At 35.2% G+C, this 19,664-nt stretch overlaps 3 protein-coding genes and 1 pseudogene across 3 annotated transcripts in view; 3 read left to right on the forward strand and 1 right to left on the reverse strand.

The window, feature by feature from the left end:
- The window catches only part of LOC132176431 (uncharacterized), a 93,898-nt gene that overhangs the window by 8,727 nt on the left and 65,507 nt on the right, over positions 1-19,664 (reverse strand). The window lies entirely within an intron of this gene.
- Positions 862-16,461, forward strand: LOC148586676 (G-type lectin S-receptor-like serine/threonine-protein kinase SD1-13; annotated as a pseudogene).
- Positions 18,588-19,485, forward strand: LOC132174584 (thaumatin-like protein 1b). The gene is made up of 2 exons (XM_059586219.2): positions 18,588-18,675; positions 18,779-19,485. The coding sequence occupies exons 1-2, from the start codon at positions 18,618-18,620 to the stop codon at positions 19,483-19,485; spliced, it is 765 nt and encodes a 254-aa protein (XP_059442202.2). The 5' UTR covers positions 18,588-18,617.
- LOC148586677 (G-type lectin S-receptor-like serine/threonine-protein kinase At1g11300) overlaps positions 19,538-19,664 on the forward strand; it is a gene marked incomplete at its 5' end in the record, with an annotated part of 3,788 nt that continues 3,661 nt past the window's right edge. The window contains one exon of the mRNA XM_088514088.1: positions 19,538-19,664. This exon is cut by the window's right edge and continues 1,029 nt beyond it. Coding sequence (XP_088370214.1) covers positions 19,538-19,664 — 127 coding nt within the window.

The following is a 19,664-nucleotide window of genomic DNA, read 5'->3' on the forward strand; positions in this document are numbered from 1 at the left end:
CGATTGCTCCTCCCCATTCATGGAAAGTAACTGAGCTCTGATACCAACTAATGCAGCGTGACTTAGTAGGCTGCAGCGAAGAACAACAATAAAGCAGCGGATAAACAATTCCAGATCTTGAGTCTATCAATGATCTAAGAACTCTTCTAAAAACAATAGATACTCTCTAAAGTTTAAAGGAAAAGAGGAATAAACTCAACAATGAGTATTCTCATTAATCAAAATCAATAATAAACAACAACTGTTTTCTTTGGAGGCTATAAGCATATATTTATAGCCCAAAACCCTAAACATAATAAAATATGACATAAATATCCCTAAAACCCTAAACCTAATAAAATAACGAAATATTGACTCTCAAAACCCTAATCCTACTAAAACAAGGAAATAAAGACAGCTAAACCTAATTAAAACGCGAAAACAAAATATAAGCAGCTCCTTGTGCGATCGATCGCAAGTACAAGTGCGATCGATCGCACAACAGGGACCTAGTGCGCAATTGTCTGGAAGTGCGCTCGATCGCAGGTACACGTGCACTCAATCGCACTTCCAGAGGACCTGCGATCTGCATCAACATAATTTAAGCGAAGGTGAGTAAGAGTAATAAATGGTTTGAGGGTGGCGAGTCGCTGAAAAGTCAGCTTGACCGGAGACTCCAAATAAAACAACACAGCTTTTACACTGGAAATTCTAACGTTAAAGTAGAAACGGTCCCGCATTTTTCATAGGAAAACTAATGTGAAATTGCAGCAGCCTGGTCGAACTCTAAACCCAAAACAGGATATCCAACAACATCATATATACTTGCCTCTGCTGCATTGCATGGCTATAATTAGCTGCCTCATTAATTATCATACAAATATGAGCCGTACAATTTCCCCTCTTATTGCCTCCCTGCTGCTTTTGTTCTGCCTTGCTTTGCACTTCACCAACGCTACCTTCACTGATACTATCCGACCAGGCCAATCACTAAGCACCACGGAGTATATTGAATATGCCGAGGGAAGGTTCCGACTTGGTTTCTTTTCAATAGAAAAATCGACAAAGCATTGCGTGGGAATATGGTTCTATAATATTGTTTCGACCCACAGCAATGTTTGGGTTGGAAGCAGCGAGCACCCATTCTCGAATTCCTCCGCTGTTCTTATCTTGGACCCGGATGGAATCTTGTAATATCCGATGGCGGATTGTTGCACCTGGTGACTAACACTACTTCAGGTGGTAAAGATACCTACGCCAGGCTATTAGATACAGGTAATCTTATACTCACAAACACGGCTTCAGAAGTTTTATGGCAAAGCTTTGACTATCCTACTGACAATATTTTGCCCGAAATAAAGCTTAAAGATACTAAAACAGGATGGTCATTAAGATCATGGAAAAGTGGGGGAGATTATGTAGACCCAGCTCCTGGTCCTTTCTCTTTGCAATATCTGGGTTCTCGGAAAGAAGTAATCTTAATGGAGGGGTCTGAACCATACTGGACTAGTTCACTCAGTGGTGTTCTAGCTGATATGTTCGTGATTGATGGGGATTACATCACTTAGGGAAGTAACGACACCAATGAGATTAGAAGAATAGTGTTGAGTATAGACGGGAGGATTCTGCTGCAGACATGGATAGAAGTTGACCAAAATTGGTACACGTACAACTTATCGTCGTGTGGGGCTTATCCTGTCTGCGGCGTTTTCGGCATATGCAATGCGAATGGAGATGCAGGCTCTATATGTGACTGTTTGCAAGGATTCAAAAGAGGAACTACGTTCGCTGGATGTGAGAGAACAAACTGATTTGCAGTGCACCCACGATATTAATGTTCAGAAAGATTGGTTTCTTCGAATTCCTGAAGTTTATTTGCCCATGCATCCACTGCAATTGCAGGTTGGCAATTCTTCAGAATGTGAATCAGCATGCTTCAACAACTGCTCTTGTAATGGTTATGCTTATGATCAAGACAAGAGCATCGCTGCCTGGTATGGGATGTCCCTCTTTTAAATCTGAAACATTTCTCAGCAGATAATTTATATCAAACAGAGTTCTATCTCAAACTTGCTCCTCTGGACTTTACCAAAGGTTAGAAAAATCGAAAAACAGAGTTCTGCGGTTGTTGGTGACTAACTTTGCCGTTTATCAATATGCATATCGATTTGTATATCAATTCGTACACAAAGAACAACGCCTATATTATTTATTTCTCTGGTTTCCTTTTGCAGATACGAACTCAACAAATGCAATTGTAAATGATCCAGGACTTCAGAAGAATTTAAAGGCCAAAGGAAACAAACAATTATGGAAAATTATCGTGCCTACCACATCTATGTCGGTGGTTACCTTTGGCATTTTTGTTCATTATGTGAGGAGAAAGCTCAAAAAGAAGAAGGGTGAGTAAATAATATGTTAAAGTATCTCTTATCCACTTAAGCTTTTTGGTTAAGTTGTGATTTAGCACAATTTTATTTTAGCAATCTAAATTTATATATATCCTTAAACATGTGTTGTTCGTCACTCAGGGGATGATTTGTTATTGTTAGATTTGGGCACAACCCAGAGGGCTAATAATTCAGAGCATGGAGGTAGTAGGAAAAGAGAATTCCAAATGCCATTATCAGTTTTGCAAGTGTTTCTGCCGCAACCCATAATTTTTCAGCTGCAAATAAGCTGTAAGAGGGTGGTTTTGGACCTGTTTACAAGTTATGCTTCAATGTCCCTAAACACAATGCTTTGGATATGGAATGTAAATAAAAGGTTTGCACTTTGCTAGCTAAACCTTGCTATGTTAGCAAGCACAAACAGGCACATGCCACTTTTGTTGTTGTGTATGATGTGAAACCATTCAGTATACCAATTCAGATGAACATTTATTGTGTGTGAGATTTGGAAGATAAAATTTTGCTTGGTATGTGTTAGTTTTAATATGTAATTGGATACTTAATATATGTATGTAGTTGATGTTGAGTATACATGTAACAACCCCAGCCCGTTAAGGCTGAGTTTGCCACTTTTCTTCTTTTACAACAAAAGTTCTTGCAAAGATCTATAAGGTCTATCAGAGTACTTGATTTTAAAGGATACGAAAAATGTATAAAACATTATTCAAGAGATTTTATTACAAGCGAAATTAGAAAACATTAAACTTTAGTTGCGGAATATCATATCATTACAATAACTTATATGAAAAGACTTTGAAAATTAATAATTATTCCCACCCCATTCCGGCCTCCTATTCCAGCATCCTTTCTACCTGAAAATAAGAAATAAAACTGAATGAGCCCAAAGGGGGCCCAGCAAGTAAAATCCACAACCATAAATAGTTTTACTCCTTGTTCTCAGTTTTGAAAATTATTTTCGCAAATAAATATAATTCTAGCCATAATAATATCTGTATGTACGGTTGCATCTCCCGTAACATATACATACTATTACATCTAGTAATAGATCATCGTTGTAAATCATCTTTATAAATCATCATCATAATGCATTATTATAAATAATCTCTGTAAATCATCATAGCATATCATCGTTGAAAATATAGTATCATTTTCTCATAATAAGGCCCATGTACACTATTACCCCTGTGCACGAGGGTTGCGGGTCCTTGTGACCATGGCACTGAACTGTGGCCACAGCCATGCCCGACCGTCAATTAACTCTTTCTTGGTGCACTCAACGGTCTAGTTGATGGAATACCACCTTCTGGCATAGCCTCCTTCAGTGGTTTCGCCTCCATCCGAGTATCGGTACCGAACTCTCATCTTATCTTATCTTGGGGCCAAAAATACTCTCCTCCATACATGTGCCCTCATTTCATAAACATTTATCTCATCTCTTGTACTTTTCTTTGTACTTCTTTTGATGCATCTTAGGGCAACATGTAGGAGGGTTTATCATCTTTTTTCTTTCTTATAATCATCATCATTTCTCAACTTTCTTTTCTTAAAATGGAAACCTTTTCAAATATAAACTTGTTGTACTTAGAAAGCGTTTAAAGAAATAGAAACTTTCTAGATAATTCATTTAGAAATCCTTCATGCATGCAACATAACTTCATAATACGTAAATAAAATAATCATTTACAATTTGATACAAGAATATATAAATAGCATGACATGAAGTAATTTTAGAAGGGGTAGTGAATTTACTTACCTCTAGACTGAAGCTAAAAGTGGTATGAAGGAATCCAGTTGCTCCAATATGACTAACACCACTAGTATATCTTTTGAAACTAATTTCTAAAGTCCGCTATCTCTTGTGTTCTTTCTTTCTTGTAGCGCTTGGTCTCGCCCTTTCTCTCTCTGTTCTGAGTAAACACTCTTAGAAAGAAGAAAGACCGAGTAAAAAGCGGAAGAAGGAAGAATATATGCAAGAGATGGGAGAGGAGATGAGTGGTGAAAATTCTGAAGGAGAAGAGCTCTATTTATAGGAGAAAATCAAACACTATTCTACCGTCAATTTACAATTATACCCTCATTTTACTATTTCACCAACCCTATACTATTCTACCTTCAATTTACAATTATACCCTCATTCTATCTTCAATTTACAATTATACCCTCATTTTACTATTCTACCTATACTATTCTACCATCCTTATACCTACCATTTACTATCCTATTATTTCACCAATTACCATTCTCTAATTACCACTCTCATAAATTTCTCAAGAATTAATATCATTGCCTAATATGAATATTAATATAATCATAGCATAAATTTAATATCTCTAAAATAAGACTTTAAAAATCTGGGGTGCTACAATCTTCCCTCCTTATTAGAATTTCGTCCTCGAAATTAAAGCCCATAAATTACCACCTATCTTCAAATTGAGCAACCCAAATTAAAAACAAATCATACTTGAACCATAACTTACTCAAGTTACTATAAAAAATTTTTAAATTCAATCTGTTCACAAATAAATATCATAACATATTCCATACCCAGGCGATGTGAGACTCTACAAGCACTCTTCTTGGGCACCAGTGTCACCGTTGGCAATCCTCAGGGAATTTCTTCATTCTCGGCCCTTAACTTTTGGCCCTTATACATTTCATTGTGTCTTAACTGACACCATTATAATATAACCCACTTTTGGCATCACCAACGTGTGTCCACTAGCGACCCTCATAGGCTTGTGTACACTCCCACCATCTCAGGCTAGGTAATGCTTTGATACCATTTGTAACATCCCAGGGAAAAGCGCTAGCCACATCTGCGCTATTACCTCAAAAGGACTAGTCAATTTGGAGCTTCCCTAGAATTCATTATAAAGCCCAGTTTCACCTAGTAACTAGGCAATGTGGGACTTAGCACCCATGACTATCTCTATAAACTACCCACTCAATGTGTGCTCCAATACCACATGACCTGGCGTTACTAGGTGGCTCTGATACCATTTTTGTAACAACCCCAGCCCGTTAAGGCTGAGTTTGCCACTTTTCTTCTTTTACAACAAAAGTTCTTGCAAAGATCTATAAGGTCTATCAGAGTACTTGATTTTAAAGGATACGAAAAATGTATAAAACATTATTCAAGAGATTTTATTACAAGCGAAATTAGAAAACATTAAACTTTAGTTGCGGAATATCATATCATTACAATAACTTATATGAAAAGACTTTGAAAATTAATAATTATTCCCACCCCATTCCGGCCTCCTATTCCAGCATCCTTTCTACCTGAAAATAAGAAATAAAACTGAATGAGCCCAAAGGGGGCCCAGCAAGTAAAATCCACAACCATAAATAGTTTTACTCCTTGTTCTCAGTTTTGAAAATCATTTTCGCAAATAAATATAATTCTAGCCATAATAATATCTGTATGTACGGTTGCATCTCCCGTAACATATACATACTATTACATCTAGTAATAGATCATCGTTGTAAATCATCTTTATAAATCATCATCATAATGCATTATTATAAATAATCTCTGTAAATCATCATAGCATATCATCGTTGAAAATATAGTATCATTTTCTCATAATAAGGCCCATGTACACTATTACCCCTGTGCACGAGGGTTGCGGGTCCTTGTGACCATGGCACTGAACTGTGGCCACAGCCATGCCCGACCGTCAATTAACTCTTTCTTGGTGCACTCAACGGTCTAGTTGATGGAATACCACCTTCTGGCATAGCCTCCTTCAGTGGTTTCGCCTCCATCCGAGTATCGGTACCGAACTCTCATCTTATCTTATCTTGGGGCCAAAAATACTCTCCTCCATACATGTGCCCTCATTTCATAAACATTTATCTCATCTCTTGTACTTTTCTTTGTACTTCTTTTGATGCATCTTAGGGCAACATGTAGGAGGGTTTATCATCTTTTTTCTTTCTTATAATCATCATCATTTCTCAACTTTTTTTTCTTAAAATGGAAACCTTTTCAAATATAAACTTGTTGTACTTAGAAAGCGTTTAAAGAAATAGAAACTTTCTAGATAATTCATTTAGAAATCCTTCATGCATGCAACATAACTTCATAATACGTAAATAAAATAATCATTTACAATTTGATACAAGAATATATAAATAGCATGACATGAAGTAATTTTAGAAGGGGTAGTGAATTTACTTACCTCTAGACTGAAGCTAAAAGTGGTATGAAGGAATCCAGTTGCTCCAATATGACTAACACCACTAGTATATCTTTTGAAACTAATTTCTAAAGTCCGCTATCTCTTGTGTTCTTTCTTTCTTGTAGCGCTTGGTCTCGCCCTTTCTCTCTCTGTTCTGAGTAAACACTCTTAGAAAGAAGAAAGACCGAGTAAAAAGCAGAAGAAGGAAGAATATATGCAAGAGATGGGAGAGGAGATGAGTGGTGAAAATTCTGAAGGAGAAGAGCTCTATTTATAGGAGAAAATCAAACACTATTCTACCGTCAATTTACAATTATACCCTCATTTTACTATTTCACCAACCCTATACTATTCTACCTTCAATTTACAATTATACCCTCATTCTATCTTCAATTTACAATTATACCCTCATTTTACTATTCTACCTATACTATTCTACCATCCTTATACCTACCATTTACTATCCTATTATTTCACCAATTACCATTCTCTAATTACCACTCTCATAAATTTCTCAAGAATTAATATCATTGCCTAATATGAATATTAATATAATCATAGCATAAATTTAATATCTCTAAAATAAGACTTTAAAAATCTAGGGTGCTACAATACACATGTAAGTGTAAAAAGATTAAGGCCCACTTTGGAAGGAGATCACAAAATTGAGTGCTTAATATACCATAGTTGTATCCAAACTCATATGCTTAAGCTTTTGAATTGAGTGATGTAACAACTTGCTATATTATAGTCTCACAAAAAGACTCTAAGGGTGTCAATCTACAACAACAAATTGTTTTGCATTGGACTATTGTTTCTCAAAATGGGTTGTTTGTTTTAGAGTTAAAAAAAAAGTTTTAGTCTTTATCATTGGCAATGGATTTCTTATGAATTTAGCTTGCTATTTTATTATTTTCTGTATTTTTCACAAGAAAAAATAATTTCAGGGAACATTACTAAAAGGGGATGAGGTAGCTGTAAAAAGGCTTTCAAAAAGATCTGGGCAAGGTTGGGAGGAGCTAAAAAATGAGGCAATGCTCATAGCCAAGCTCCAACACAATAATCTTGTTTGTAACGCCCCAAGTTCTAAAGGTAGAGCGACTGAAAGCAATTATAACATATTCTTAATAAAAATATAAATTTCTCTTACCATATGTTCACCACAAAAACATAAAATCATCAAAGTGATGTAAATTCTCATTATAAAATCACAAACACATAATGTGCTAGTATTCAATAATCTCATAAGCTATAAAGTTACACCATCTATGCTTAACCAAAGCCGTCTAGTCTATAGAATGGGGTTCAAGACACTTCTACTGCTACTGCTCCTACTAGTCCATAAAGCAGCGATAGGGTCTTTAACAACTAAGAGGCTCACCGGTACCCATGTCTTCAATACTACGATATATAGAGCAATCTGAAAAAGATGTATAGGGAGAAGGGGTGAGTTCGACAACTCAGTAAGTAGCCACAACACCAAGATGCTATAAAACATGCTATACAAATTTCTATGTCAAAATCTTTGTCATGCACAATAACAATTTATGCAGAATAACATAATTAACAAAATATGCAAGATAGTTGCAAAATGAGTAAGCATTTCCTTTTACTTTCCTTTCAAAATAATTGTTTTACCCTTTGACCTGACACCACAAATTTACCGTGAGCAGCGCACGTTGGCTTGGCCCGAATGACCTATATGCTCATCCTGTCGTCACATGGGAGAGCTACCAGATTGGGAACTTCCCTAGGTGAAGGTCACCTGGCCGGTAGCACACACCTTCTCATAACTGTCATTCGGTGTGCTTGCCATGCTACCCTATGCGGTATCGATCATCACTATAATCATGTCTCGGGTTAAACATTTATAACCATGAATGCACATATAACATTTCATATGATCTGTAAGCTCATCTGTAACTGTATGCTATGCCATGAACTTTGAGAGCTCTTTTCATTCATAATCGCTGTCATGCATAACTCATAAAATGAGATAATTGTAATACGTAACATTCTTAAACCATGGCATATGATTGAATAAAACTTTGCATTAAAAATATGAAAGGAAGTGCAATTGAAAATCATGTAAGTAGGTTCTTTATAAAATCCCCAACTTTTTCCAAAAGATTTATAATAAAATCTGTTGGGGTTTTTGGTGTTGTGTCCCCTTACCTGGAATTGCATGCCCTTATTTTGAATCCGCATCCAACTCACAATTCCTACAACGGAGGTAAAAAGTACCTTAGTCATCAATTCGTTTTCAAGTCTCAATCATGCATCAATTTAGTTGTTAAGGATCTTAACTCTAATCTATATCCCACCATCGTATATCCTTAGCCAAAGACATTATAGTGACATCAATCTTACCATGCTTGATTTATATGCCTCACATAGAATTCTAATAATCAACTCCACTAAGGCCTTAATCTAACCAATTGCTTTACACTAAAACACCAAGGTTATAATATTCTTATTACTTTAAAATCATCCGACTACAATTAACAGCTTAAGAAGTCTATCTAGCCATAATATCGCTTTCTTCCTAACCATTTAAGTTAGCAACTTACTCCCAATATCAAAAGCTTAGAAACATTTACAACAATTATTGTAATTATATGACATATTAGCACCTAAACCCAATAAACACCAACTTCTATGGATCCCATAATAATTTATGGTCAATTAACACTCTAAAAAATAATTAACCCCTCCAAATAGCAATTTAAGTGTTCATACACTAAAACCTCTAATTAAATTCTAGGAATTTAACTTCATACTAAAAATACCATAAACGATATGAAAATATTACCTTAAAGAGTTCTCATATATATATAAAAAAACAAAAATGTTTTATAATTTTATTTTGAATCAAACAAAAATCTACGGGATGTCACATTGTTAGTCTTTTGGGCTGGTGCATTAAACGAGATGAAAAGATACTAGTTTATGAGTATATGCCCAATAAAAGCTTGGATTTCTTCCTTTTTGGTTTGTAATATCTCACATTTTGATATATACATATATGTTTTTATTTTTTTATTTTTTATGGTCTTTTGCATGTGGCTCACTAATTGTCAATTTACTCATATATGTAAAGCAAATCAAGAGAAGCGTAAGATGTTAGATTGGAGGACTCGTGTTGGAGTCATTGAAGAAATTGCTCAAGGACTTTTTTATCTTCATCAATATTCTAGGTTAAGAATTATTCATAGGGACTTGAAGCCAAGCAATATCTTGTTGGACATTGATATGAATCCCAAAATATCAGATTTCAGAATGACAAGAATTTTTGGAAGAAATTAGTCACAGGCAAATACAAGTAGGGTTGTTGGCACTTAGTAAGTAATATAAAGGGAACTTCATAATTATAAATATTAACATAATAGTATACATGTGTGTAGACATTCATGTAAAACATGCAATTACTAATATTTTTAACTTGATTATGGTGCACAGCGGTTATATATCCCCTGAATATGCTTTGGAATGTCTCTTTTCAATCAAATTCGATGTCTTTAGTTTTGGAGTCTTATTGTTAGAGATTGTAAGTGGCAAGAAGAATACTAGCTTTTATCAAAGTGATTGTCTCCATCTTACTGGATATGTGAGTATTTTATCTATATCTTTTGTTGTAGAAATTGAAAACACTTATTTACTTTGATTCATCGCTAGGAGTTGTTGAACAAATGTGCATTAATTCAACGTTTATTAAAAAAAAAAAATAGTCCTTTATTCTTGAAATTTTAGAAAGCTAAGTAGAGTATAAAACGTACTACTGATCTTAAAAGTTTAAGCTAATAGAAAATTATATATTTAATCATTTACCATCATTCTAACATCCTCTAATTTTAATTTTAATTTTAATTTTTTTAAAAAAAAATTGAAGACATGGAAATTATGGACAAGTGATAGGGGATTAGACTTGGTGGATCCACTACTTGATGATATATCTTCTATGCAAATGGTATTGAGATATGTTAACATAGCTCTCCTCTGTGTTCAAGAAAGAGCAGGGAATAGACCTTCCATATCTGATGTTGTCGCAATGCTTAGCAATGAAATTGCAGCTCTACCTTATCCCCAACAACTTGCTTTCTTGAATGTGAGTGGTACGGCGAAGGCAAACCTTGTTAATAGCAAACCACAAATTTGGTCTTTGAATGATGCAACAATTTCAATTATGAATGGTTGGTAACATTTAAAAATTTGGCCATAAGCATCATAGTATGGTCCATAACATTATTCTATTGTGTATTGAATCTTTGGGTCTTTAGCCATATAATTTGGTATTAAAGTTTTTTATGTGTATCATGAAAATTGGATTTGTATCTAGAATTCAAAATAATAAGATCAACTTGTCACATCTAACGACCAACAAATGATGCATTTGTGGTGTAACGATATAGGAAAAACGCTAATCGTTATCACTCCAAAATGATTAGCCATGTCTAACTACCAACAAACGGTGCATTGAGTTCTTTAATTTTAGAGTGATAATGCATATATAGACAACACTTTCCCTTAGCTGCTACAAATGGTTTAAAGCAACCTAGTAATACCATATGACACTGAGGCACTCGTGACAAGGATGTCAGGAATTTGACTGAGAGAAATTATAACACTCCATAAATAGAGTCCCACATTGGGAACATGAATTACCCATTTTAAGTTGGTAGATTATAAAATTACATATCGATTCTCGTACTGTTTTATCTTCCTTCTCATGTTTTAATTTCACAGTCAAAAATACAGGATGTAAGTGAGAAATGGAACGCCAAATGAAAAGGATTAATAATTAGCAAAAAAAAAAAAAAACACTAAACAATCGTAAATACAAGAACAAAAAGAGGCAATTAGGCAATTTTGTGATGTTCCAGCTAATAATTATTTAATAAAAATATTAAATTTTAACATCATCATATTGTGGAACAGAGAAGATGTTTGATAAAAAGCTGAATATACCACTTGTAACAGTTTTACTGGTTATTGTATTGATTTCAATGGTGTATTGAATTGTAAATGAATGGAATTGAGAATGAGAAATGGATTATTCTGTATTGCATATAAGCATCCGAAAAATCGTAGTTTAAAAATATAAACAGGCTCTAAATCAATTTTCAATTAAAGAGTTAGATAACAGAGCTTAAGGAAGTGCCGCACAGCTGAGGGGGAGGGGTTTCTCCCCCTCCCCCCTCCTCTCTTTCCCTCTCTCTTTCCTTGATCTGTTCCCCCCTCTCTTCCCCATTTTCCTTCCCCCTTCTCTTCCCCGATCTGTGTTTCTTTTCTTTTTTTGTGTTTGTTTTTGGATTTCGCTTTCTTTTCCCTGTTGTTGTTCTTTGTTTGCTTGTTTATTTTTCTTGCTAGGTGTTTGTTTGGACATACTTTGTGGGTGCCGCTTATGGGGGATTCACTCAAACTTCCCCCTAATTTCTTTGAGTTCGCCGTCGATCTCCTCCGCACCAACTTTGCCGTTTACTGTCTTCTGCTGGGTCTTTTCACGCGTCCCCACCGCGATGTGCTTCCAACGCCATCTACGCATCGGTTTCCGGCAAGCACGCGATCGGCTTTTCTTCCGACTGCTGTCATCCGTCTAGTGTGCTCTTATTTTTAAATTTTTAGTTGTATTGCTTTGATTTTCCATGTATTTTTCTTGTTTTTCTTGCTGCTTGTAATAAGGCCATGTCCTCTTTCTTGATCTCCTCACTTGTTATTTTGGTCTAGACCCCTGGGGTTGTGGATGTGAACGATATCCTGGCTTTCGGGTTCAGGAGGATGTGTGTCGGCATGGGGTCCTTTTGATCCCAGGGTCGAGGAATAAGAGCTACCTATGCATTAGTTTGTGTCTGCCTAGCGCAGATTTGTTATTCCAACTGAAGATTAGTTATAGGTTAGCGGATGTTTGGCGTCTTTGATGTGTAATCTTTTAGTTACGACTTTGATCTTTTACCTTCGGCTAGGATCTTTTAGAACGTTATGTTCTATGATTGTAAGAGTTTTAATGCTCTTGATTCCTCTATTAATGAGATAAGAATGATTTTCCTTCAAAAAAAAAAAAAAGAATATAAGCATCCGAGGTACTCATCCGCCTTTTACAAATTAAACCGATTATCAAAATTGAATGATCATTACATCTCTTGGGCTTTGTTTATAAAGACCGTTACAGCTACAAACTATAACCATCCACCTGGGCTCACTAACCGACTAACAGAACCCACATGGATCCTACCAACTATAATATGCATAAACCCATTCTGACCCAAGGGCCAAAGGCCCACAAACCTAATACTCATTACCCTTGCACCTTTTGTCCTTTGTCTAAGAACTCTTGCTCGTACATGTGCCACTCAACCATTTATTAAGGGGATTGATTCTTTAAGGATCGTTGTTATTGTTGGAAAACGAAAGGATTACGATTACTATAAGTCAGCTACTCATTCCGGATCCCCTTACTTGGAAATTATTGTAACCACAAGTTTCTCTAGACTTTCTCAACCTAGACCTTGGAAAACGATGTCGTTGAATAGAAAATGAAGCTTTTACATTTATTGCTAGAAAACGAAATGATTACGATTACGATGAGTCAGCTACTCATTCTGGGTCCCCTTTTTACTTGGAAATTATTGTAACTACAAGTTTCTCGAGACTTTCTCAACGTAGACCCTAGAAAACAATGTCGTTGAATAGAAAATGAAACTTTTACATTTATTGCTAGAAAATGAAAATGTGACCCACCGATCAATAATCAATAAAAAATGATACACCTTCGATGACCAGATCTAGGCCACTCGTTTTTTTAATAAGGGGAGGGTTTTATATATATATATATATATATATATATATATATATATATATATATATATGGGTGGGGAGGGGGGGGGGGGGGGAGGGGAGAGTCTTTATAATTAGGTTTATATATCCCAAGAGAAATGGATGGTATAATGAAGGATTTAGGAGGAAGACTTTTATCATATTATTTGTTCATAAAATAAAAAATAAAAAGGGACAGAGTTAAGTTTCTTCTAAATTGAGTTAGATAAATTTCTTTCAAATCAGTCTATTAAACTGGTATACCTTAAACATATTGAAATAAGTTTGAATGGAAGATTAATAATCCAGTATTCATGAAAGATATTGTTTCTTCATGATTTTAATGAAAGTCTAAAAATTTTACCTCAAAAGAAAAAAATCATGTATACCTGTGATATTTTTTTGAAAGTAATACGACGTATACTTAATATGTTACATATTATATGGAGGATCCACATTGCCTATAAATTCCTAAGGTATTCTACTGAGTATATTTCTTAAAATTTCAAATATTATTTTCATATTAAATGATTTAGATTTAATCATATCAGTTTATCACTTATAAAATATGAATAAATATGATAATGATTGTTGAGGAAATAAATTAATGTTGAATTCTTAATATCCTAAGAATTTTAAAGAATCCTAATTTAATACGAAGAAATGTATATGTGTACCAGTTTTAGGCAAAGTAGTTGCAAAAGTTAATGTGTGGAGAGGTACGTCGAATATTGGCTTTGCATTTATCGTCTTGATAAGAATGCCACCTGCTTACCATAAGTCGAGTTGACTTGTTTACATTAGAAGACTAGAGTATTGTTACAATTGTAGTTCTTATATTATTTTTGTGTCTCTTAAAATTGCCTTGACTTTTAAAAATATTATTAAATTTTAATAGTAATTTTAAAAGTCACATTATTTTTGAAGAGATGCAAAAGGTATTTGTAGTATTACTTATGAGACTAGTGTCGAGTAATCCTAAAAGTTTATCTTGTGTCCTTTTTGTATTATTCAAAAAATGAGATGACTTTTAAAATCATAATTTGAATAAAATTCAATAATAATCAATCACAAGCTCAATGTTAATTCTAAAAGTCACACAAGAGTGACTTATAGCATTATTCGACTATAATCTGTTTGAAATTGCGTTAGAGAATTTAAAAAGTACTTTTAGCATAACAAATGGTGTACCAAACAAAAATTGGTTTGTTTGGTAAACAAAAACAAAAACAAAAACAAAAACAAAAAAAAAAATTCAAAACAACTTCTTTGACCTTTTTTTCCTCTAAAAAAAAAATTCAAAAACGCATTTTTTGGAAAATTTAAAAAATGAAACTTTTATCTGAAAAACTCTTTTTGGCTTTAAAGGCTATATTTCTCAACACAATCTCAAATACGTTCTTTGCGTTAGTGAGCCTAAAAAGTATTTTTAGTACCTAAAAAACTAATATATTTAGTAAGAAAAAGAAATTTCAAAACTATTTCTACATATGATTTTTTTTTTTGTTTACTCTTAAAATTGTCAAAATGCATTTTTGGGAAAAGTGGAAAAAATCTAAAAAGCTTTTTTTAACTTTAAAATCTCTATTTCCCAACGTAATCCAAACATGCTCTAAGGGAGCTTAAAAATTTCTTTTAGTACTTAGAACTTGTTTGAGATTGTATTTGAAAAATATAGCTTTTAAGTCAAAAAGAGCTTTTGGGCAAAAGCTTCATTTTTAAGCTTTTGTCAAAAGTGCATTTTAGCTATTTTGAGGCTTTTTAACCTTTAAAATTGCTTTTAATTTTTTTACCAAACGAATACTTTTTTCTTTAAACGGACTTTTTGAGTATTAAAAGCACTTTTAGACCTCTCAAAGCAATTCCAAACAAGCCCTTAAAAAGTTGTGCCAAATAAAAAGCTGGTCTATTTAGTAAAAAGATAAAACTTGCAATTATTAATATCTTTAACTTGATGATGGTGCGCAATGGTTATATGTTCCGTGAATATGCTTTAATTTGGAAGGCCTCTTTTCAATCAAATCTGATGTTTTTAGTTTTTGCGTACTATTGTTGGAAATTGTAAGTGGTAGGAAGAATACTGGTTTTTATCAAACCGACTCTCTCCATCTGATTGGATATGTAAGTATCTTGTTTGCATCATTTGTTCTAGAAATTGGAAACACTTATTTACTTTGATTCAGAGCTGGGAGTTGTTGAGAAAATGTGCATTTGTCGTTATTAAAACAAAATTAGTCCTTTGTTTTTGAATTTTAGAATACGAAGTATAGTATAGAGCATATTAATGGTCTCAAAAGCTTAAGCTAATAGAAAATTATGTATTTAATCACTTACCATCATTCAAACATCCTATAATTTTCCTCTTCTTTTTTTCTTGGGGGAACTTTACTTACCCCCCCTATACTTTCGCGCTTTTTGCAGACACCCCTCCATTGTTCAAAACCTCTCACTTTGGTGTATCCAACTTTCGTTTCCATTCACTTTGCCCCTTCCGTTAGGATTTTCTGTTAAATCCTAACGGAAAGGGTGGAAAATTACAATCGTGCCCTTATTTTTTATTAAAAAATAATTTTTTAAAAAAAAATTTAGGGGTAGAAAGGTCAAAAGTTAACGGTAGGGGGGTATTTGAAAGGAAACGAAAGTTTGATGCACCAAAGTGAGAGGTTTTGAACAATATGGGGTGTCTGCAAAAAGCGCAAAAGTATAGGGGAGGTAAGTGAAGTTTCCCCTTTTTTTTTTTTTTTTTTTTTTTTTTTTTGGGAATTTTAAGGCATGAGAATTATGGACAAGTGATAGGGGATCAGACTTAGTAGATCCGCTACTTGATGGTATATCCTCTATGCAGATGGTACTGAGATATGTTAACATAGCTCGCTTATGTGTTTAAGAAAGTGTAGAGAATAGACCGAATGTCTGACGATGTTGCCATGCTTAGTAATGAAAGTGTAGGTCTACCTTATTCCAAAGAACCTGCTTTCTTAAACGTGAGAAGTATGTCAAAGGCAAACCCAGCTAACAACAGACCACAAATATGTTCTCTGAATGGTGCAACGATTTCAAATATGGAAGGCCGATAACATTCGAAAGACGAGCCATAAGCGTTCATATTCTTAGAGTAAATCGTCATAAAACATTCAATCTCTTTACTTATGGTCCATAACATTATTCCATTGTGTATTGAATCTTTGGGTCTTTAGCCATATAATGTATTACAGTTTTTAATATGTATCATGTAAAAAGCGTGGAAATGTTACCCCACAAGAGCAGCTTTTGATTCTTGAACTCCACTCCAAGTGGGGTAATAGGTAATCTTCCAATCTTATGTTCAAAATTTTCTCATCACTCTTATTCTGTGAACTAGAATTTGTTGGCATATTTTTATTAATTATGGTGTGATTTTAATGCAATTTTTTGTTCATTTGTTTTGTTTTTTTTTTAATTTTTTTTTTATTATTTTTTATTCAAAGAGAGAAGAGGGAAAAGGGAAATTTGCTGATAGACTTATGCATGTAAGTTTTGATGAAAGTAGAAACTTTTTCTAAGGTGTAACCATTGTCAAGTTTTTTCTTCCCACTTGTTTTTGGTACTCTTACAGGACCTCTATTTTTCAGTGGTTGTTTTAAGCTCTGTTTTTCACAACACAAAAGAGGTACTATGTTCTCTATTTTTGTGGTGGCTGACCTAGCCTCAGGTTTGGCGTTGCCATCTTAGAGTATGTTTGGGTGTGTGTTTAAAATACTTAAAAATACGTTTAACACTAAAAAAATTCGTTTGAAAAAAAAAATACTTGTTTGGTAAAAATAATTGAAAACGCTTTTAAGGGGTCCAAAAAGCTTAAAAATGGCCAATACGCATTTTTTATAAAAGCTTAAAAATAAATTTTTTTCCAAAAAATGTTTTTGACTCAAACTCTATTTCTTCAACGCAATCTCAAAAATGCTCTTAGAGGATGACATAATTTTTTTTTTTTTTTTTTAGAGCGAAGATGACATAAGTTGAGATAGAAAAGTTGGTCATTTAATAGTTAATGGTTTAGGGCAAGATCAAAAGTACTTTTTTATTTTAAAAGTCGCTAAAACGCACTTTTAGTAAGCTTAAAAATGAAGCTTTTATAAAAAAAAATATTTTTTGACTTAAAAAGTTCTATTTCTCTAACAAAATCATAACAGGTTCTTAATATGTCCAGCTGTTAGACCGAAAAGAAAAGTTCAAGACATTGCCATTTGCCGGGGCTATCAAATAAAAAAATGAATATTTTTGTAAGGATTTTCAAATCTTCGGAGTTGTCATGGACCCCTAACAATGCTAACATAAAGGTGAGTCCGCCCCTGAGTATATTGTAATTAATCATATTTAAGGAAATACGTGATAAGAAAATATCAATGTATTAAGAGTTCTTAACAGCCAAAGATATCAAAAAATACTAGAACATGAACATGAGTGATGAGTCAATGCACACCAAATAAAAGCAGGACAGACTCGCAGCTGCAAAAAGCAGGACAAGTAAGGGTGACGTGTAAAAGCGGGTAGTCACATTGCTTGGTCAGTGACTACGCGCTAATCACGCTTGGAGGCATTGGTTACGCTTGACTTGACTTGACTGGAGAGTCGAAACAACGCGGTTTTTAGATTGTGGAAAATCTAACGTGAGAGTAGAAAAGGCTACAATACGGTCCACATATTTCGGAGGAAATTTCATGAGAAAGTGCACTCAAAGAAATGGGGAGGATCCTTTTTCATTGCAGGCCACCAGGGCGATATTAGAATATTTGGTTTAGAGGGGCAAAATTAAAAAGAAAAAAAAAAATCTTGGAGGGCAAAAATTAAATTTTAAAGGTATTTAATTTTTTTTTTTTTGGACCACCACTTGGGGCTGAGTCCTCCAGGCCAGGGGTAGTTCCGCCCCTGACGGCAGCACTCTATAAATTCCCGTGAAATGCTTCAATGCATTCTGTGGACCATCTTCCCACCATCTTCTCCCTTTAATTTTTTTTTAATTATTTTTAGAATCAAAAAGTTGAAGGGAGAAGATGGTGGGGAGATGGTCCACAGAATGCATTGAAGAATCCCTCATAAATACCCCATTGCTTCCAACTCTTAAAAATCTCACCATACACTCTCTCTCCTCCCTCATATTCTCTTTTGGAGAAGAAGATATTTGGATCCCCACAACCCCCAACTTCTTCTTCTTTTCATCCTCCACCTCCTCCTTTTTATTAGTCATTGAGTTTAAATGGCTCAGCTAACAGCATTATTAGTTTCATTATTAACGCTTGTTCTATCAATATCAGGTAATAACAATAGCCCAATAGTGTAAAAAGCATACAAAGTTCTCACCTTTAATACAAATCTTTCGAACTCAAAAATTTCACTAACCAAGTTGTTTTTGTATAGGAGTAATTTCAACGACCTTCACAATAATAAACAAGTGCGAGTATACAGTATGGCCAGGCATTCTGTCCCGCGCCGGTGTACCGGCAATGTCAACAACCGGCTTCGCGCTCCAAAAGGGCGAGTCCAAGACCATCACGGCACCGACCTCCTGGGCCGGTCGCTTCTGGGGCCGAACCAACTGCTCCCAAGACTCCACGGGCAAGTTCTCCTGCGTCACAGGTGATTGTGGCTCCGGAAAAATCGAGTGCTCCGGGAATGGCAGCGCGATGCCAGCGACCCTGGCCGAGTTCACGCTCGACGGCGCGGGTGGGTTCGACTTCTTCGACGTCAGCTTGGTCGACGGGTACAACCTCCCTATGAAGGTCGTGCCCCAGGGTGGGACCGGTCAGAATTGCTCAAGCGCTGGCTGCGTGGCCGACCTCAACGACTTGTGCCCCCTGGAGCTGAAGGTCACTAGCGCCGACGCCGACGCCGACGGGAACGTTGCCTGCAGTAGCGCGTGCACGGCCTTTAACGAGGCCGAGTACTGTTGCACTGGCGCGTATAGTTCTCCTAGCACGTGCAAGCCGACTACATTCTCTCAGGTCTTCAAGAGCGCGTGCCCACAGGCTTACAGCTACGCGTACGACGATAAGACGAGCACTTTCTCATGCGCCTCCGCAAATTACACAATTAGTTTCTGCGCCACCCTTCATAACACCAGGTAAATTTACTCTAAACACCCTCCACTTTTTGTCATTCTACTAGCTTTTATTCTGCCTTGCTTTGCACTTCACCAATGCTACCTTCTTCACTGATAGTGATACTATCTCGCCGGGCCAATCTCTAAACACCACGGAGACCATTGTATCTGCCAATGAAATTTACGGACTTGGTTTCTTTTCTC

This window comes from Corylus avellana, chromosome 3 (genome assembly GCF_965113065.1).
Source record: "Corylus avellana chromosome 3, dhCorAvel1.hap1.2, whole genome shotgun sequence".
Lineage (NCBI taxonomy): Eukaryota > Viridiplantae > Streptophyta > Magnoliopsida > Fagales > Betulaceae > Corylus > Corylus avellana.